The sequence below is a fragment of the Hemiscyllium ocellatum genome, chromosome 11 (assembly GCF_020745735.1).
Source record: "Hemiscyllium ocellatum isolate sHemOce1 chromosome 11, sHemOce1.pat.X.cur, whole genome shotgun sequence".
Lineage (NCBI taxonomy): Eukaryota > Metazoa > Chordata > Chondrichthyes > Orectolobiformes > Hemiscylliidae > Hemiscyllium > Hemiscyllium ocellatum.
In genome coordinates this window covers 4319999-4342328 of record NC_083411.1, presented here as the reverse complement: position 1 = coordinate 4342328, position 22330 = coordinate 4319999, and the positions used below count along the sequence as shown (strand labels likewise).

Below are 22330 nucleotides of genomic sequence, written 5' to 3'. Positions count from 1 at the left end.
TGATGCAGCTTCGTTTGTGTGTGTTGGGGTGGTTACTTTCATAGTTTAAGACTTGGTCTGTGTGTGTTGGTTTCCTGTGTACCCTTGTGGTGAATTCTCCGTTGGGTGTTCTCTCTACTAACACGTCTAGGAATGGGAGTTGGCTATCCTTTTCCTCTTCTCGTGTGAATCGGATTCCTGTGAGTGTGGCGTTGATGATTCGGTGTGTTTTTTCTATACCTGTGTTTTTGATGATTACAAAGGTGTCATCAACATACCTGATCCAGAGTTTGGGTTGGATTTGTGGTATGGCTGTATGTTCTAACCTTTGCATAACTGCCTCTGCTATGAGTCCCGAGATTGGTGATCCCATGGGTGTTCCGTCTCAATCTCAATTTCTCAATCTTCCGTCCCATCGATTTCCCCAACACCATTTGCTTACTAGCACTGATTTCCTACAGTTTGTCCCTCTCACTAAATCCTGTGTTACCAAAGAATGGTGCTGATCAGTTTGGTGTTGTCGGTCTCAATCTTGTCCCTTTATTTGAACCTTAACTGTTCTTTCCGTTTTCACTGCATTTGATCAAATGATCAATTAGATCAGTGTTCGTGGCTGTTACATAATAAGTGCGTAACAAGTTTCCTTGACCTCCCATTGGGGGCTTGTCTTTAGCCGCTTGGGCCCTAAACTCTGCAATTCCTTTTTTTTCTTGTTACCCCTCTCTTATTTTAAGCCACTCCTTAAAATCTATATATCTTTGACCAAACCTTTGGTCATCTTCCCTGACCCAGAGATGTAGGCAGTGGTGAGTCAGTTGGGTAAAATATGGCGAGAACAGAGAATCTGATTCTCGATGTTGTGGAAGAGTAATCCAATTTGCCACTCAAGGTTCCAACAGCAAGATGAAAATCTTGCCTTTGGCAAGATGTCTACTTGCATGTATTAACATCTAATTATTACCAAATCTCAACTCATTTATATGCAGTTTGCTATTATTTCAGGCTGTGGGAAGAATGTAGATGGCAACAGTTTCCAGTCTGAAAGTCTGAGCTAGTACCTGGGTGTTTGCAACTAGCTAGTTCCAGATGTCCATTTTGCCAGCATTCCCTAACACTTCAGGGACTCTCTGTGGGCAGTGACTGCCTACATTCTCCATCACAGAGGTTGGCATTAGCAGCATTGGCAAATCACCAGCGTCAAGAGGAGAAAGGGAGTACTGTAGATTTGGCGATTAGAGTCCTAAAATTTGGTCCTGGAAAAGCACAGTTGGTCACGCGGCATCTGAGAAGATGGAGAGTCAACATTTCGAGCAAAAGCTGTACATCACGATAAGAGCTGATGCCCAAAACGTCGACACTCCTGCTTCTTGCTTTTCCAGCACCACACTTTTTGACTCCAATCACCAAGCACACCACAGTATCAGCGAACATTTGGGGCTCGATTCTAAAACAGTTCAGGATTTCAATACTGCACTTTGGAGCTTGCTGATAGTTTACATTGCAATGCTACAGCTAGACCACTTTGCTTGCATGAACAGTCACTCACCTTGTGCATCGCAACATGGTGTATTTTGAGGTTTTTAAGCTTTTGTAGTGCTCACCGCCTTTGCACCCATTTGGATACCCATAGCATCTCTGCCTTGCCTTGTCTTTTAGCCTTGTCCTCTTGTCATGCTTGACAGCATTGTAAAGCATTGTGCAAGGGGCGCTATGATCAGTCAGGGATTTGGTCATTAATTATGTGGTATTGTTGCACATTTCTCCTGACCTGAAACATCGCACTGACCTGGGTGATTATTTCAGATCAGTTTGACATAGAACACAGCTGGTGTTTAAATATAGCACAGGTGGTGGAGGGTCCGGGAACTGGTGAGCATTTTGCTGCTGCTAAGCACAAGCTAGTGTGAGAGCAGCAGAGAACTGCATGAAACTCACTGAGAGAAACCTTCCATGAAACTCCCGAAAATTGGCACTGATCTAATCTTCTATAACATTCAGCTGAATCTCATTTTTTATGTTGCGATTTGTCTGATGTCTTTATGAAGGATGTTAGAATGTAATATAAATGCAAGTAGCTGTTTCCTAAAAAAAACGTGTATTTAAACATAGAGAAATCCACATTTGAGCTATCGAATTTCAATATTTGATATGGTTATTCCAAATAGAATGCTGATAGTAATTGCTTTGTGCCTTTGGTTCTTAAAGCACACTGGCATCTAGTGACAGAGCATCTGTACTGCATCAAAGATTACACCAACCTGGTGTAAGTGATCCTATTAAAATCGTGGTAGATTATATGACTTTTTTTAAAACAATCTACATCTGTTTCTTTTGCAGAAGTTGGTCTACCACGCAGGAATTTGGTTTGATCATTGATGGTGCTGCTCTGTCACTAATAATGAAACCAACCCAAGACGGGAGCACAGGCAACTACAAAGACCTGCTGTTGCAAATATGTCAGAGGTGTACTGCAATTTTATGTTGCCGAATGGCACCGTTACAAAAAGCACAGGTATACTCACTACCTTTTTACGAATATTAAATGTCTGTCTGTTCATGTTGAATCGATCCATCAGGCTTTATCTATATACGTTCATCTTTCTGTATCTATCCCATATATTCAAGTATGTCAGTTTCTCTCAAATGTTTTTGCTTGAAAGCATAGCAAGGATTTGTTTTGAAATCTATAACTTGTCTACACACGAGAAGCTCTGTTATGAAGCAGCAATTCAAAATTGACTTTGGAATGTACTCAAGTATATGCTGTAGAGTGGTGCTTTAAGCCTTAGAGACAGGCAGGTTTGCACTTTGCTTGTCAGTACGCTGTAGTCTAGAACAATTCTGTAAGTGATTGCTAGTCTCCCTCACAGGCTTCTGTTAATATTTAAATACCTCCTCCGATTCTTGACACAAGTTGCCTCAACCATTCCTAATAGATTCTACCCTCACTCTGGCCATCCTCTTGTTCCTCACATAAGATTAGATTGCCTTGAGGTTTTCTTAATCCTACCCACCAAGGCTCCTTCATGCGAGGGAAGAGATTGCTGCGCCTTTAATGATTTTTGTGTCCTAACTGTCCACTGGAGTAGTACTAGATGATTGAAGGGTGGCAAATGTTACTTCCTTGTTCAAGAAAGGGAATAGGGATAACCCTGGAAATTATTGGAGAGGATTCTGAGAAACTGGATTTATGATACTTGGAAAAGCATAGTTTGATTCAAGACAGTCAGTATTGCTTTGAAAGTGGCAGGTCATGCCTCACGAGCCTTATTGAATCCACCACAGTAGATATGGTGTATATGGACTTTAGCAAGGTGTTTGATAAGGTTCCCCATGGTCGGCTCATTCAGAAAGTAAGGAGGCATGGGATCCAGGGAAATCTGGCTGTCTGGACACAAAATTGGTTGGACCAGTTGGCTGGCTCATAGAGAACAGAAGGTGGTAGTTGATGGAAAGTATTCAGCCTGGAACTCAGTGACCAGTGGTGTTCTGCAGGGATCTGTTTTGAGACCTCTGCTCTTTGTGATTTTTATAAATGACAAATATGGATGAGGAAGTGGGAAGGACGTGTTGGTACATTTGCCAGCGACATGAAGGTTAGTGGAGTGGTGGATAGTGTGGAGGGCTGTTTTAGATTGCAATGGGAGAGCTGGGTTGAGAAGTGGTAGATGGAGTTCAACCTAGAAAAATATGAAGTGATTAATTCTGGAGTGTCGAATTTGAATGCAGATTACAGGGTGAAAGGCAGGATTCTTGGCAGTGCAGAGGAGCAGTGGGATCCTAGGGTCCACATCCATTGATCCTGCAAAGTTGCTGTCTAGGTTGATAGGATTACTAAGAAGGCATCTGGTGTGTTAGCTTTCATTGGCAGGGGTATTGAGTTTAAGAACTGCAAGAATTTGCTGCATCTGTATAGAGTGCTAGTTAGACCACACTTGGAATATTGTGTTCAGTCTGGTTACCTCATTATAGGAAGGATGTGGAAGCTTTAGAGAGGGTGCGGAGGAGATTTACCAGGATGCTGCCTGGACTGGAGGGCATGTCTTATGAGGAAAGGTTGAGGGAGCTAGGGCTTTTCTCAATGGAGTAAAGAAGAATGAGAGGTGACTTGATGGAGGTGGACAAGATGATGATAGGCATAGAGTCGGTAGCCAGAGACTTTTTCACCAGGACGGACATGTCTGTCCATCACAATGGGTCATAACTTAAGGTGATTGGAGGAATGTTTTGGGGAGATGTCAGAGATATGTCCTTACACAGGGAATGGTAGGTGTGTGGAATGCACTGCTGGCAGTACTAGTAGCATCAGATACATTAGGGACATATAACTGACTTTTGGATAGGCACATGGATGATAATAAAATAAAGGGTATGTAGGTTAGTTTGATCTTAGAGTAGGGTAAAAGCTCTGTAAAATATTGAATGCTGAAGGGCCTCAGCTGTGCTGTCCTGTTCTGTGTTCTAAACCTCTGATTCACCTGGGGATGTCCAAAATTTCAACGCTTAGGCTTCAAGGATAGGAACAGTTTAAGCATTTCTGAATCCAAGCCACAGAGTAAGGCATTGCTCATTTGTGGACCTGTTGTGAGCAACTCTACCTGTTGGCGCAGGGTTAGACACATAACGTTAATCAGTATTTCAGCTTTTTGGATGAATGGTTCATTTTCAAATAGATTAGTAGTTAATGGATCCACTCCACCCTCAAAAAGACTTTAATATTGTGCATGCGACATTTTCAAAAGTGGTTTAATAAATGCTTTTAAGAAACCAAGTTTTTTTTTCTTTTTGATCCATTCATGGATGCTAGCATTGCTACAGAGGCTGAGGGATGGATATTCCAGAAACAGTTGGCACAGCCTGAGAATTAGGATCAGCTGGTTCAAAAGAGGTGTTAGAAAGCATTTCTGTAGATGGTAGACAAATAGCAGTGGATGCAGGATTAGTTAATTTTAAATTAGGTAGATACATTTTTGCGAAGTAAAGGTATAAGGGATATGGTCAAAGGCAGGTATATGGAGTTAGATCACAGATCAGTCATGCTCTCTGAATGTTGGATTAGGCTTAAGGGGCTGAATAGCCTACTCCTGTTCCTGATAATCTACAGTAAATGCTGGCCCAGTCATTGACACACACACCTGCCCCCCCCCTGCCCCCAACAAAAAATAGGAGGGAGACACTGAGCCAATGTATATATTAAAAGAAGTCAGTTAAATCAAAATAATAATTGCATGCAAGTCTACTTGGCCATTGATTGCTCTCTGCTTTTTGTTATCGATAATTGCAAGGAAAAATCATTGTATTGCATTCTGAATTTTTACACTAAATAGGGTATTAAATAGTGCTCAGTGAAGAGCTTGAATGTCATTATTGTAAGTTTTACTGCAAATTTGCTGTTGACTACTGATTGAATAATTTCCATATTTAGCAACTTATCACTTAACTACCATACGGACAATATTAAATTTCTGCTAAAAGGATTCTGCCACCGCGATAGAGACCATCTGTTCTGTTGTGGATGCTGTTTTTTGTTTTCACATTGCTAACCAAATCTTCTCTGCAGATCATTAACCCAATCAACCCTGAACCTCCGAATCTCTTTGTTGCTCGCTTATTTCATTCTCTTAGCTCATCTTATGATACCACTTCTGGTTTCCCTGTTGTTCCTACAATAACACAGGCAAAATTCTCTTTCCTTTGTTACTTTCCTTGCTACATAAGAATATAAATTATTTCATCTCAGTACTTCCTATCTACCTTGCTTTCAAAACTGCCATAATTGCCCTGCTGGAAATAAAAAGCACTTCTGTCCATTGCAAATTATGATCCCAGAGTGAACATCTCTCTCTCATACTTCCTCAGCCTAAGCAACTCCATGGTTGGCCTTTTCTCACCACACCCTAGCTTAAACTTTAAAAATAGGTTCTCTCTGTAGGATGTCACCCCTGGTGGTTGCAGCATGTTAGGAGTGCTCGCTCTTTCATTCATTCATAACTTTTGCAACATCTCCAATACTTAAACAGTGATAGCCAGAGTTCCCTAAGGATCCGTCCTTAGTACCCTGTTTTAACTCCAGTATATTTTCTTTTCTCCGATACTGGATGTCAAACTCTTGACAACCACCATGTTTATGATTGTCTGTTAAACCCTTTAGCCGGAACAATTATTCTTCTGCTTCAGTCCTTCAGGGGCAAGGAAAGATTTGGCCCCACTGCAGTGGCCAAACAGTCCAATCCTGGAACTGCAGACACTGGTGGATGGTGTTTGATGAAGCGGGTGGGTGGGACCTGGTTGGGACCCTCTGGATTCTGCAAGCTGTTTCTGCTGCATGTGGTTGGCCTTCACTTGCTCCACTGAGTGAGACTGAAAGTGATTGGTAATTTTGCAGATGCTTTCTCTCCAGTTTGTGCATTCTAGGGCAAGCAAGTCGCCATGTCAATGCAGGAATGTTGTAGTATTTAGGGAGATTTTTCGGGAGTCCTTGTAGCATTTCCTCAGTCCTCCCAGTGATCATTTACCATTGGAGAGCTCAGAGAAGAGCATTTGTTTAGAGACTCTTACATCAGGCATTCAGACTACATGGCCGACCATCACAACTGTTTGTGTGTAACCAGTGTCTTCACTGGAGGGAACTTAGCCTGCAAGAGGATGCTCACATCAATACACCTGTGCTTCCAGTGGATATGCAGGATTTTGTGAAGATAGCATTAGTGATAACTCCCCAGGGTTTTGAGATGTCCCTTATACATAGTCCATGTTTCTGATCCATACAGGAGGGTGGGGACCACAGCTAGTCTGTATTTCATGAGCATTGTGCTGGGTTTGAGGTGTCCTACTTTGAATACTGTTCCTCAGGCATCAGAAGGCTGGTCTGGGCCATGAGTGTCAGTCTCTGCTCACCAAGATGAAGGTTTTTTATGGGAAATAATGCACATTGCCCAGAGGCTCGCTGCAGATACTGATGGCCAGAATCAGTGTAATTTGGCAAGTATAAAACCTTTTAAGTTTGCTGACGATAGGTAGACGGGCAGGTAACATTAAGGAGGTGGGGAAGCTGTAGGAGGATTTGGACAGTTTAGGAGAGTGGGCAAAGAAGTGGCCGATGGAGTACAACGTGGGAAAGTGTGAGATCGTGCACTTTGGTGGAAGAATAGAGGCATGGACAATTTTCTAAATAGGGAGAAAATTCAAAAGTCTGAGGTGCAGAGATTTGGGTGTTCGAGTCCAAGATTCTCTCAAAGTACACTTGCAGGTTGAATCAGTAGTTAGGAAAGCAAATGCAGTGATGGCATTTATTTTAAGAGGACTTGAATATAAAAGCACGGGATATATTTTTGAGGCTCAATAAGGCTCTGGTCAGACTAGGTTTGGAGTATTATGTGCAGCTTTGGGCCCCATATCTCAGGAAAGATGTAATGGCCTTGAAGCATGTTCAGTGGAAGCTCATGAGAATGGTCCCAGGAATGAAAAGTTTAATAAATGAGGAACATTTGAGGACTCTGGGTTTATACTCAACGGAGTTTAGAAGGATGAGGGTGGATCTAATCAAAACTTAGAATACTGAATGGCCTGGAAAGTTTCCATTTGGTAGGAGAGACTAGGATTCAAGGGCATAGCCTTAAAGTATAGAGAAGACCAGAGATAAGGAGAAACTTCTTCAGCTGGAGAGTGGTGAATCTATGCCACAGAAGGCTGTGGAGGCCAGGTCATTGAGTATATTTAAGACCGTGATAAGTAAGTTCTTGAGTATCACCGAGATCAAGGGATATGGGGAGAAAATGGGCAAATGGGGTTGAGAAATGTATCGGCCGTGAATGAACAGCAGAGCAGACTTGATGGGCTGAATGGCCTAATTTCTGCTCCTATGTTTTATAGTCTTTGTTTTCCGGATGTTATTCTGAAGCCCTCATAAGCCTCTGTGAACATGTCAAAGATGGTTTGTAGTTCAGTCTCTGAGTATGGACAATTGCAGGTGTCATCTGCCTACTCCAATATGATGGTAGAAGTTGGGAAGGTCTTGATTCTGCCCTGGAGGCTCAGAAGTTGAACAGTTTCCTGCTCGTCCTCTGGGTTAACTCCGCTCTGTCAGGGAACGCCATTGAGATGGGATGGAGTTCTGCGGCCAGAAAGATGCCGAAGAGCATTGGTGTAATGACGCAACCCTGCTTGACCCCAGTTTGCATGTGTATTGGGTCTATGGTGGATCCGATGGTGAGGATCAGAGCTTGCATGTCATCTTGATGCAGTCAAAGAATGGTAATGAATTTTGGATTTTTGTTGCTGTCAAAGGCTGAATTGGCCTATTGCAACATCAGCACTGTTACTTGTTCCATCCAGCTTTCACCTCTGGCACCATCCATTTCTCCCCCTAGTTCAGCCCTGTTATGCGTTTTTCCCCCTCAGACTCAACTTTAGTGTCTTATTCACAGTAATTTCAGTTCACCCAAACTAATAAGCGAGTTTTGACCTTGTTAACCATCGTAATCTTTTGGTCTCCCTGATACCTCCTATTTCTTGCACTATTGTAGTTCTTGTATTTAATAATCACCTTCTGTCTAACATTTTCCAGCCTTACAAAGTCTCATGCATTTTTCTCCTCTGTTTTCAGCCCCCATATGTCCTGTCCCTTTGCTCCAGCAGTGATTTCAGCCACCTGTGTCAAGAGTTAAAATTCCCCCTCTAAGCCCTTCTGGTTTTACAACTTTTTTTTAGGCCACCTGTTGTTTCAACATCACTTTTCAAGAAACTTATATCTCTGTGAAGTATTTTGCATGTATTTCTATGCTCGAGATGATCCATAACTGAGCAAAGTAGTTTAAATTCTGAGAATTCTTTCAGGAAACACCATTCATTCACGTGCAACACAGGAATAATATTGTTTCTCAGTTATGGTGCAAAGAGGGTGAGAACACATGGACAAGCTGTTTCACATCCTACTTAATTTCCATTAATAGGAAGGGAAGTCAGGTAGAGTGTAAAATGGACTGTCAGTTGGTTGCCATCTGTTTTTGTGTTCCTGCTGAAGACCACATTCCTCCTCTAATTTGACATTATTAACCATCATGGTTTCTGGCACCACAGTTTGTACCATTCCACATATGTGAATTCTGTATCTATCAACTCCCAACTACAAAACTTGTATTTGACACCAATTGATACCAGAAATGTAATATGCTCTTTCTATTATTTTCCCTCATTAGATTGTAAAAATGGTGAAGAACACAAAGGAGCATCCTATCACATTGGCAATTGGTGATGGTGCAAATGATGTCAGCATGGTTCTAGAGGCACATGTTGGGATTGGTAAGAAATGTTTATTTTGCAGTTGGAGCAGTGCCATCATTAGTTCGTGGTCCTTTTCATATATAATTTGCATTTCACTTTGCATTTCTGTCAAGACTAACGTGTACTTCAGCCATAATCACGAAGGGTACAGCAGGTCAAGAGGCCAACTCCTTATTTCTAATGCTGTTGTATGGAGTTCTGAACATTTGCACTCCCATAGCTTGAATGCTGTGTACAGCTTGGTCTCTTTACCTGAAGTATTTATCTCTTTGAAAGGGTACAATGGGGGTGAAGTGGTAATGTACTAGTAATACAAAATACTAGGCATTACTCTGAGATATGGGATTGAATCCTGCAGTTACAAATGCTTAAATATGAATTTGGTAATAATTTTAATGAAGCTATTGACTATTGCTGAAACCAGTCAGTTCACTCTTGTCCTTTAGGGAAGGAAATCTATCTTTATCTGGTCTACAGGTGACTTCAGGTCCCTATCAATGTGGTTATCATTTACCTGCCCTCTGGGAAAGTATGGATGGTCAGTAAGATGTCATAAGGAATATTTGCCTTTATTGGTCAAGGAATTGAAGACAAGAGTAAGGAGGTTACAATAGAACTGTATATATAACATTAGTTAGGCCACAGCTGGAATACTGTGTGCAGTTCTGGTCATCACTCAATAGGAAGAATGTGATTACTCTAGTGCAGAAGAGATTCACCAGGATAGTGCCTGAGTTGGAGCCATTCAGCTATGAAAGGAAACTGGATAGGCAGGGTTGCTTTCTTAGAGTAGAAGGCGGAGGAAGTGGTCTGATTCAGGTATACAAAATGGTGAGGGTATAGACAGGCTGTATTGGGAGAAACCTTTCACCTTAGTGAGATCAGTAACTGGGTCACAGTTTTACATTAAGGAGTAGGAGATTTTGAGGGAAAATAAGTTTCATCTGGAACATTGTGAGTATCTTAAACTCGCTGCCTGAAAGGGGGTGGTAAGCGGCAAGAAACCTCAAGACGTCTCAGAACTATTTAAATGATCACTTGAAGTACCACAGCATACAAGGCGACTGGCCAAATCCTGGAAAATGGGATTAGAATAGTTGGATGTTTGACGAACGGCTTTTTTAAATGCCGTAGAAAGTTTAACATTATGGCTCTTAAATGCAGGCCTGGCCAGTGACATCCACATTCAGTGAACGAATTTTTAAAAATGGTTAATTGAATCCCTAGGTGAGTGAGTAGGATGGACCAAATGGAGTTTAGAAAATGACAAATTGTCTCTTTAAAATATAGAAAGTTTTTGGAGAACTTGACACTTTGACAGAGTAAATGATGCAGACATTTCCTCACTGTGTTGTGATTCTTTGGAATTATCTATCCAGTAGGCTGTGGCTGCTCAATACTTGAGGATACCTAAACAATGGTTGACAGGGACGGCACGGTGGTTCAGTGGTTAGCACTGCTGCCTCACAGCGCCAGGGACCTGGGTTTGATTCCCACCTCAGGGGACTGTGCAAGCTCCACACACATTCTCCCCGTTTCTGCGTGAGTTTTCTCCAGGTGCTCCGGTTTCCTTCCACGATCCAAAGATGTACAGCTGCAAATGTGTTGCTGGTCAAAGCACAGCAGGTTAGGCAGCATCTCAGGAATAGAGAATTCGACGTTTCGAGCATAAGCCCTTCATCAGGAATATTTGAAGGGCTTATGCTCGAAACGTCGAATTCTCTATTCCTGAGATGCTGCCTAACCTGCTGTGCTTTGACCAGCAACACATTTGCAGCTGTGATCTCCAGCATCTGCAGACCTCATTTTTTACCCAAAGATGTACAGGCCAGGTGAATTGGTCATGCTAAATTGCTCATAGTAGGTGCATTAGTCAGGGGTAAATATAGGGTAGGTGAAAGCGTTTAGGTGGGCTACTCTTCGGAGGGTCGGTATGGACTTGTTGGGCCGAAGGACCTGTTTCCATACTGTAGGGAATCTAATCTAAAGGAAATCAAGGGCGAGGGCACAGAAGTGGAGTTGAGTTTTAAAAAATGGAGTTGCATGATATTATTTAATTTGCAAAAATAATTTGCAAATATAATTCCAGGGATGAGAAACTTTAGTTTTGTGCATAGATTTGAGAAGCTGTGTTTTTTTTTCCCCTTAAGAAGATTGAAAGGAATTTGGTAGAAATTCAAAATCATAAGTGGGTCCAGACAGAGCAGTTGGAAGGAATTCATAAGTTGACACAGTCAAGCACACCCAATTAAAAGTGAATGGCAACAGAACCAAAATAAACATGAGAGGGCATCTTTTTATAAAATTAATGCATTGAGTAGTTAGGAAGTGAAATACTCTGCCTGAGAGTGTGGTAGAGGTAGATTCACTCATGGTTTTCAAAAGGAAATTCAACTACCTGGAGAGCGAAGTGAGATGTAGGAATTGCTGGTTTACTGTTAAGTAGAGCTTGGGCAGATGAGAATAGCTATTTGTGCTGAAATCATTCTATGATTCCAATCTGTAAATGGTGGGGCAGGCTCATGGGATTATATGGCCTGCTGTGGGTCCTTTTTCTTGAATTCTTGGCATACTTACCGCGAATGAGAGGTATCGGCAATTTTTCATCTTTTGGTCATTTTAAAGTAGTGACCTTGAATTGATTCAAATGGTCTTTCTTAAATTTATTTCAGGTTTAAAAGGCAAGGAGGGTCGCCAAGCAGCGAGGAACAGTGATTATGCAATACCAAAGTTTAAACATCTGCAGAAGCTTCTTCTTGCTCATGGACATTTGTACTACATTCGGATAGCACACCTCGTTCAGTATTTCTTCTACAAGGTATACTTTTCAATATGTCTGAGAGCTAATATTTGCAGTACCTCTACATTTTCAATTCTTTGTCTCTGTAATATTGGAATTTTGTTCAGCATTGTCATGTGTAAACGAAAAATAAAGAAAACTGTCCATCTTAGGGAGGTTGTCCAGCAGTCTTTTAATATTCAAAAGCTTTAACTTAAAGGCAGTCGAACAAAATACTTGTTGATAACACACTGCAATATCTTTCTCACATGCTGGTTTATGCTCATATTTTTAAAGCAAAGCTAATAAATTTCTTGATTGCTGCGTGGGAGGAATCTAAATGGTTTTTCCATGAAAGCCTGAACTAGATCAGTGAAGCAACAGATTTAATTTCTATAGTGTCTTAAACATAATGAAATGTCCAAAAGTACCCACCTTTGTGAATTTGAGTTATTTGGTGGTGTTTTCTTTTACAGAATCTTTGCTTCATCTTTCCTCAATTTTTATACCAGTTCTACTGTGGATTCTCTCAGCAGGTTTGTATTATCGTGTAACTGTTACTCTATTTGTAAGATTGCCCTTGACCTAGAAAGATAGTTCCCAAAAACTTTAATCTCAAATTATACCAAAATTTGAGGTGCAATGTAAAACTCCTTCGGGTTTGATGAAAAACAAAACCTTTCACTCCCAACTCCACTTTGTTCCACGTTGTTTTTTATCCTACTCATCCATCTGAGCTATACTTTGTTCGTCTGTCCTACCCTCTCATCTTGAACTACAAAACCTAAACCTGAAGCTTTGTTTGCATGTATTGATTTAATGGTTAATTCAGTTGTGAAAGTTTGCACTGACTTTTTATTTCACTATTTCTTTCCATAAGCCACTGTATGATGCAACTTACCTTACATTTTATAATATCTGCTTCACTTCTCTGCCAATATTGTTGTATGGTCTGCTGGAACAGCATATAAGCATTGAAATGCTGAAAAAAGATCCCTCTCTGTACAGGTAAATAATAACTCTAACTACCTATTAAAGATTATTGCCAAGAGCCCTGCAGAGTATTCTGATATATTTTGTAGCATTAGTAAGAATTGTGTTAATCTTGACAAATATCTCAATGAGGTACCTGCACAGCAAAGTCTAAAAAGCCACAAAACTGTTGGGTTGCTTATGGTAAGATTGCTGTTTTCCAAAGCATGCTCCCAATTTGTAGTCTGTAAAGGTGTTGCTTCATCCTCCACCTCAAACTGGCTGCTTGTAAGATTCTTGCTTTAATTTTAATATCGTTGCATGTGTTTAATGCTATAATTTTTATTTTGTAATATCTCCCTAATTTTGAGGAGTTGTATCAGGAGATTGGATAATTCACTGATTTAGCGATTTTGTCAAGTATTGCTGTCTACTGGAACATAAAAGCACAAGAAATTGCAGCAGAAGTAGGCCATATGGTCTCTCAAGCTTGCTGCACCATTTTATGGCCTACCTGCTTCAGGCCTCAACTCCTGTTTTGAACCAGCACCTCAGCCCTCAACTCCCCAATTATTTCAAGAGTGTGACTTTTTTAGAATTAGAATTAGCTTTATTGTCACATTCACTCAAATTAGTATAGTGAAAAGTTTACAAGTCACCACTTAACGGCACCATTTAAGGTGTAAGAGTACCCAGGTATAGATTCATAAGTACAAATTTTTACGGAAAAAATAATTAGAAAAATAAAGAAATAAAAAGTCCATCATTACAGATTATAGGAGTAAACTTTTAAAAATAAATTAAAAGTTGAGAATATTTTGTAATCTAGCCTCCACAATTCTGAGGCCTGTGACCAGTGGTGTTCCACATGGATTGGTACTGGGTTTGCTTTATTTGTCATTTATATAAATGATTTAGATGAGAAAAATAGGAGCATGGTTAGTAAGTTTGGGGATAACACACATTGGTGGTATCGTGGATAGTGAAGGAGGTGATTTAAGAGTACAAAGAGATCTTGATTATTCAGGTCAATGGACTGACGAGTTTAATTGGATAAATTTGAGGTATTGTATTTTGGTAATACAAACAAGGACAGGACTTACACAATTAATGGTAGGCCCTAGGGAATGTTGTAGAACAGAGAGACCTCGGGGTTCAGGTGTGTAATTCTTTGAAATTTGCGTGACAGGCGGCTAAGAAGGGATTTAACGCATTTGTCTTCATTGCTGGGACATTGACAATAGGAGTTCAGACATCACCTCGAGGTTGTATGTTACGTGGGTGAGACCTTGTTCAGAGTACTGTGCGCAATTGTAGTTGCCCTGTTCTTGGAAGGATATTATTAAACTGGTATGGGTTCAGAAGAGATTTACCAGGTTATTGCCAGTAATGAAGAGTTTAAGATATAAAAATAGACTGGAAAGGCTGAAACATTTTTCACTGGAGTCTGGGAGGTTGAGGGCTGACCTTATTGAGGTTTATAAAATCACGAGTGGCATAGATAAAGTAAATGACAATGGGTCTTTTCCATTGGGTGGGGGAGTTCAAAATTAGGGGGCATGTTTTTAATGTGAGAGGAGAAAGTTTTAAAAAGATCATGAGGGACAACATTTTTACAGAGAGGATGGTTTGTGTGTGGACTGAACTGTCAAAGAAAGTGGTGGATTCAAGTACAGTTACCAAGCTTAAAAGACATTTGGATAAGTTTGGAGTGACATGGGCCAAGTACAAGCAGGTGGGACTAGTTTAGTTTGGGAACATGGTCTATGTAGACTGGCTGGACTGAAGGGTCTGTTTCCATGCTGTTTGACTCCAAAACTGCCTGGATGAGAGAGTTCCAGATATTTACTGTCCTTTGGAAGGTGAAATTTCTTCATACCAGTTTTAAATGAGTGTCCTCTTTTCATAGTGCTGCCTAGTTTTGGACTGCCCCACCATCGGCAATATCATCTCAATGTCTACACTGTCAAACTCCACAAAATGTCATATATTTCAGAAGTTCACTCTCCTCCTAAAATCTAATGTATAAAATCCTAAATTATGTAGCCATTCTTGATGTGTCAACATTATAATGCCAGTAATCCACCTAGTGAACAACTTCCAATGGCAGTGCATCTTTTCTTAGAAATGGGAACCAAAACTGTACGCAGTACTCCAGGTGCAACCTCCTCAATATCCTGTATACCGACATTTTTTACAAACCTACCGACTCCCACAGGTACCTGGGTTACACCTCTTCCCACCCTACCTCTTGAAAAAATGCCATCCCGTATTCCCAATTCCTCTACCTCCTCCGTATCTTCTCCCAGGAGGACCAGTTCCACCACAGAACACACCAGATGGCCCCCTTCTTTAGAGACTGCAATTTCCCTTCCCACGAGGTTAAAGATGCCCTCCAACACATCTCGTCCACATTCCGCACCTCTGCCCTCAGACCCCACCCCTCCAACTGTAACAAGGACAGAACGGCCCTGGTACACTTCTTCCACCCTACCAAGCTTCGCATAAACCTAATCATCTACCGACATTTCTGCCACCTCCAAACGGACCCCACCAGCAAGGATATATTTCCCTCCTGACCCCTTTTTCCGCCGCAAAAACCATTCCCTCCGTGACTACCTAGTCAGGTCCACATCCCGCTACAACCCACCCTCCCATCCTGGCACCTTCCCCTGCTACCACAGGAATTGCAAAACCTGTGCCCACACCACCTACCTCACCTCCATCCAAGGCCCTAAAGGAGCCTTCCACATCCATCAAAGTTTTACCTGCACATCATCCCTCCAATATCATTTATTGTATCCGTTGCTCCCGATGCGGTCTCCTCTACACTGAGGGGACTGGATGCCTTCTAGCAGAGCGCTTTAGGGTACATCTCTGGGACACCCGCACCAATCAACCACACCGCCCTGTGGCCCAACACTTCAACTCCCCCTCCCACTCTGCCGAGGACATGGAGGTCCTGGGCCTCCTTCACCGCCACTCCCTCCCCGCCCGATGCCTGGAGGAAGAATGCCTCATCTTCCGCCTCGGAACACTTCAACCCCAGGGCATCAATGTGGACTTCAACAGTTTCCTCATTTCCCCTTCCCCCACCTCACCCCAGTTCCAAACTTCCAGCTCAGCACTGTCCCCATGACTTGTCCTACCTGCCTATCTTCTTTTCCACCTATCCATTCCACCCTCCCCCTGCCCTATCACCTTCATCCCCTCCCCCACTCACCCATTGTACTTTATGCTACTTTCACCCCACCCCCACCATCCTCTAGTTTATCTCTCCACCCTTCAGGCTCTCTGCCTTTATTCCTAATGAAGGGCTTTTGCCTGAAATGACGATTTTGCTGCTCCTCAGATGCTGCCTGAACTGCTGTGCTTTTCCAGCATCATTCTAATCTAGACTCTGGTTTCCAGCATCTGCAGTCATTGTTTTTACCTAATATCCTGGACAGGATATTATAAACTTGAACCTCCTAGCAATAAAGGCGGTTTTAATTTTTGCTAACATTTTGTTTCATGCTCAAGAACACTGATCCCTCTCAGCTCACTTTGGAGACTTTCTTTCCACTTAAATAATAGTCTGCCTTTTGATTCTTCCAACCACAACCTAAATTAAACTCCATCTGCCAAAATTTCTGCCACTCACTCAACCTTATCTGTTGTCCCTTGCAGATTTTTTACATCTTCATTGCACCGTGCCCTCCTGCCTATTATTCTATCAGCAAATTTGAATATATGAAAACTTGGCATTTGCATGACATCTTTTCAAATTTTTAACACCGAGATAGCATCAATGTCACGATGCTGTACTGCCATATGATAGTGCTTTGTTTTTCACCTAACCAAAGAAGCACAAACCTCATGCAAAAGAGGAGCTGGCACTTTATCTGTTACATTTTTGGCAATTTATGCTACTGTTTTGGACAAGTACATCTCAGGGCAGTGTGCACAGCCCACACACATAAGCTAATCTGGTTTCTATTAATATTGAGTTCTCTTTTTAAGTCACTTTTTAAGCTATTTCAGTCACTAGTGGTCAGCAGCTATTATAAATACAGATGATACATTGATGAGTCTATACATTTTCAGTATGTTAAGCAGTGTTCTGAAGGAATTTGAAGTTTTGATATAGCTATGCTTTGTCTATCTCTTTTCCTATGTAATGCAGGAATATTGCTAACAATGCATTGCTACAATGGAAGCCTTTCCTTTATTGGACATTTCTGGGGCTATTCAATGGTCTCGTGTTTTTCTTTGGGGCTTATTTCCTCTATGACAATTCAACCCTTACAGACAGTGGTCAGGTGAGTACAAAACTACTTCCATTATTAATGACCATATTGTCAATTTTGATCATTTAGCAGTCTGAAAACTATATTAAAACTTATGTTTTTTACTTATTTCAGTACTCCAAATTTTAGTTTTAGCACCATCCGCAGTCATCTTAGAATTACTTATTTTGAAATGTGATTATCTCCATATAAGTAAATGTAGAACCAGATCCCATAAACAGAAAAAATATATCATCGGATCACTGAAGAGTTACTTCTCAGAAAATCACTCCAAGCTATATTTACTGCAGTGAAGATGTATGAATAACTCTTGGCCCAGCACATGTCTTGATCTTGAGCCAACCATTAGGTTGTGTAAGAGAGGGAAGTTTGACTCTTCTGACTCTCCTCAATGTGAGGGATAGAGCTTCCTGTTGGTGGTTCTGGTAACAGCCTACACCTTGCTCCAGTTGGTTGTTTGCAGTTGTGCACATTTATTAATTCATTCATCCATGTTATGACACTTTACTAGTTGAAAACCTCGAGGAAGACCTGAACAGCGATTTACTCCCAAAACCATTTTGTTTCCTTAGCAACCTGTACTGAAGATTTTTGCTTGCATTACAGTTACAGAACATAGTGCATGACAACATTAGGAAATAAAGCTCTGTTTTCCATTGAGCAATGCAAGCTGAGGCACCCTACGTGTATGTAATGAGCTAATTAGATTTTTTTTAAAAATCACTGTTTACTTTTATATTTTGAAATTTAACTGATGCTCTGAGTTAACCTACTTTGTGTATTCAACTGATATTTGGTGTTTGACCTTGTGTTGTGTATTGCAGGTTTATGGAAATTGGACTTTTGGAACAATTGTCTTCACTGTTCTGGTATTTACAGTTAATCTGAAGGTCTGTGCATTTAAAGAAAAAGTTACGGTTTATTAAAGCTAGAGAACATGTGAAAATAGTATTAATTTTAGTTTGTTGCTTCTTGCATCATGTCTGTGTAATTTCATCCAGAATTTTTAACCAAGTTTGCAAGATATTTATCATTAAAACACAGCTCTATCTTAATTATGCTTTCAAATTTAAAACAGAAGCTAATATTCATTCATGAAATGATTGTCTAAAACAAGGACGTAGCTTCTTGCCCAGAAGAAAGTGTAGATGTGCCACTTTATTGAAGTGTTATGATCCATGTTGTATCGGTGCACACACAGCTATTGATGAGTTTCCAGGACTTTGAAGCAGTAACAATAAAGAATTTGTGCTGTAATTCCTAGTCAGGATGGTGCATGACTCGAAGGTGAAGTTACAGATGGTGATGTACCATGCATCTGTTGCCATTGATCATCTATATGTTTGAGGTCTGGTTAAAAAAGTGTTGTCAAGGGATCCTTGATGAGTTGCTGCAGTGCATCTTGTATGTGGTACTTACTGCTGCCACTGTGTTTTGGTGGTGGAGGGAGTGAATACTTTTGCAATTTTGGTAGGAATAGTACCCTGGAGATCACCACAGTATTCTGCAAGTCATCATGAGTTTTAAATTTAACCAATTTAATTCCTAGGATTGTTAATGCCTGATTGATTTGAAAAAGAAACCTCATTTACAATGAGCAAAAAACAAGAACTTAATTATTTCACAGACCTATTCCTTAAGTTTGGCAGATTATTAATGACTGATGTAAACTTAAACTATATCTCTTACAAATCCAAATAAGTGCACATTCACACATAAGACAGACGGAGTGATGAGACCAGCTGTCTTTCTAGGAACATGTTGGGTGCAAAATAAATGCAAAAACGACGAAGTCTATTAATTAATTTTGGCCAAAGAGTGTTTGCTATGGAAACCTAGTTGGGATATATCCAAACAATGAGTTAGATAGATAGATAAAAACCTTCAAGTGCTGGAGAGACTTGGCGGGTCTGGCAGCGTTTGTGGAGATAGAAATAGAGTTTACATTTCAAATCCATTGTGACTCTTCTTTCAGAACAGAACTAGACCTAATTGCTTAAAAATGAAGTTCTCAATGTTGTAAATTTATTTCAAATGTGGCTATTTAACACTGAAACAACTCTGCTGATGCAAGTTGATTTTCAATGCTCTAAGTTATTCGTGTACTACTTAGACGTTGGACACAATGTAGTAAAAGTGCCCATAGTTCTTCAGGAATGACATAATCTGCTTGCAGAAATTATTTTTGGACATTAAAATAATTTGAGAGATGTGCAATAAGTCGAGGGTGAACTAGGTGTGTGACCATGTATGGTGAAGGAGGCCACAAAGCCTATTCCCCCTGGTTCTGAATAATGTCTCTGGTTTACCTACGAGCTAACATTTCCTTCTCCCTCGAAATCTAAACATCTAGCTATCTGGTGGTTGGACCTTAAACTTACTCTTCCTGAGTATTAAATTAAAAACAGAAAATACTGGAAATGCTCAGCAGATCTGGCAACATCTACAGAGTGAGTTATCATTACAGCTTATGATTAAAGATCAGAGGTCCTTCTGATGGATTGTATCAAGCCTGAAACAATAATTTGGTGTTTTTGTCTCTGCAAATCTGGCAGGATCTGTACAAAGTGCTTCAAGCATTTTGTTTGCTTATTTCAGAGCTCCAACACCTTATGCTTTTGATCAAAAATCAGTTTGGATTTTGGATAAGTCAGATCTATCTTGTATGACACAGTCATGATCTATCGAATAGAAGGAATCTGATTTTAACTCATTTGGTGGAAGCTGAAAGCCTTGCATCAGAAACACTCAGCATTGGCTATAGTAATGAATAACTAGGAATAAATGGTTTTTAAAAGATCTGGTACCATTGCAACATTTTCATATGTTTGTGATCAATTTAGAATTAGTTTACTAAGAATTTATTTGAATTATTTTGATATTGAACTTGTTATATTCATGATTTTGTTTGAAATTAACTACTATAATACCAATTTTAAAAGTGTCAAGTGCTTTATGTTCTTCTTATTAAGGAATCTGGTCTTTAATACACAGCTTTCATCTCGCATCATTCTTATTGTATTTTCAGCTTGTATTGGACACTCAATACTGGACGTGGATCAACCACTTTGTAATATGGGGCTCTTTAGTCTTTTTCGTCATCTTCTCTTTCTTTTGGGGTGGCATCATATGGTAAGTAAATTTAAAAACTAGCACAATTTAAAGAGGCTACACTTTGTCAAAGTGAAAATTATCATAGAAGTCAGAATCCCTACAGTGTGGAAGCAGGCCATTTGGTCCATCTAATCTGTACCAACCATCTGAAGAGCATTCCACCCATTCTCACTCCGCTAGCCTATCCCTGTAACTCTGCAGTTAATATGAGATGACCGCACTGTTTTATTATTTTGTTGTGTGAGTTGTAACTTATTAGATTGGACATGAACCCAGTCCTCACGATCCAAGGGTAGGGACAGTACCACTGTGCCGCAAGAGGACTGTCTCCTGGCTCAGAGTCTAACTAATTAAATTCAAACCATGTGAGTCAATTATGATTAGTCAAAGTATTTGAATTTAGAGTAGACTTACTGGTTTTGAATTTAATAATTTAACTAAGATGATTGACCGTTTCTGCTCCACCTCCACGCTGACAATCGTCCAATCAATTCGCAGTAACTTCTCAGGCTGAAAAGGTTGTTCAGTATTAGAGTTGTACAACACAGAAAGAGATCCTTCGGTCCAACTCATCTACGCCAGCCAGATATCCTAAACTAATCTAGATTAGAATGGTGCTGGAAAAGCACAGCATCAGAGGAGCAAGGAAATCGATGTTTCAGGCAAAAGCCCTTCATTAGGAACGGCTAAATTAATCTAGTCCAATTTACCATGATTTGGCCTATATCCCTTAAATCTTTCAAGTTGATGTAACCATCCAGATGTCTTTTAAATGTTGCAATTGTACCAGCCTACTCCACTTTCTCTGGCAGCTTATTCCATGCAAGTACCACCTTCTGTGTGAAAAGGTTGCCCTTTGGATCCCTTTTAAATCTTTCCCCTTTCATATTAAACCTTTGCCCTCTAGTTTTGGACTCTCCTACCCCGGGAAATAGACCTTGGATATTCACCCTATTCGTGATTTATAAACCTCCAAAAGTCACCCCTCAGCTCCAGGAAAATAGCCTCAGCGTATTCAGCCTCTACCTATAGCTCAAACCCACCAATTCCAGCAGTGTCCTTGGAGATCTTTTCTGCACTCTTTTAAGTTTCATAACATCTTTCCAAAGTAGACAGAGCAGAATTGAACTCAGTATTCCAAAAGTCGCCTAACCAATGTCCTGTACAGCCGCAACATGACCTCCAAATGACTGTACACAATGCACAAACCATTGAAGGTAAATGTAACAAGCACATTCTTCACTACCCTGTTTACCTTTGACTCCACCTTCAAGGAAATATGAATCTGCATTCCAAGGTCTCTTTATTCAGCAATACTCCCAAAGACCCTCCCATTAAGTCTGTGAGATCTGCCCTGATTTGCCTGTCCAAAATACAGCATCTCTCATTAATCTAAATTAAGCTCCATCTCTACTCTTTGGCCCATTGGCCCATCTGATCAAGGTCTGTTGTACTGAGATAATCTTCTTTTCTGTCCAGTACATCATCAATTTTTCTGCAAACCTAATAACCATTCCTCCTATATTCACATCCAATATAAATGACAAAAAGCAGTGGAACCAGTACCGATCCTTGTGACACATCGCTGTCACAGGCCTGCAGTCCGAAAGGCAATTTATAACTCCTCCATCACCATCTGTCATTTCTAAAGGTGGTTTACTTGTATTTCAATCTTAATAAGCATGAGATGAAACAATTTGACTTCATTTCTGTTTTTTAGCAGTGATTTCTGAGAGTTATTTTAATTGTTGTAAACGCAACTTGAATGTACATTTCAAGCATGTCATTTCTGGAATATTAATGTTTCGCTAAATTCATAATCATATTTTTTAAAACTTCATTTTCAGGAGCTTTGGGAAGAAAATATGTAATGTGAGATCTGTTTAATATTTAGAATGTTGACAACACTGAATTT

At 40.4% G+C, this 22330-nt stretch overlaps 1 protein-coding gene across 2 annotated transcripts in view; it reads left to right on the top strand.

Moving 5' to 3' along the window:
* atp11c (ATPase phospholipid transporting 11C) overlaps nucleotides 1-22330 on the top strand; it is a 169944-nt gene that overhangs the window by 120736 nt on the left and 26878 nt on the right. For both annotated transcript variants that reach the window (XM_060832399.1, XM_060832398.1), the window contains exons 20-27: nucleotides 2317-2491; nucleotides 9177-9279; nucleotides 11934-12079; nucleotides 12517-12576; nucleotides 12921-13048; nucleotides 17178-17313; nucleotides 18126-18191; nucleotides 20330-20433. In XM_060832399.1, coding sequence (XP_060688382.1) covers nucleotides 2317-2491; nucleotides 9177-9279; nucleotides 11934-12079; nucleotides 12517-12576; nucleotides 12921-13048; nucleotides 17178-17313; nucleotides 18126-18191; nucleotides 20330-20433 — 918 coding nt within the window. The remainder of the gene's footprint in view (nucleotides 1-2316; nucleotides 2492-9176; nucleotides 9280-11933; nucleotides 12080-12516; nucleotides 12577-12920; nucleotides 13049-17177; nucleotides 17314-18125; nucleotides 18192-20329; nucleotides 20434-22330) is intronic.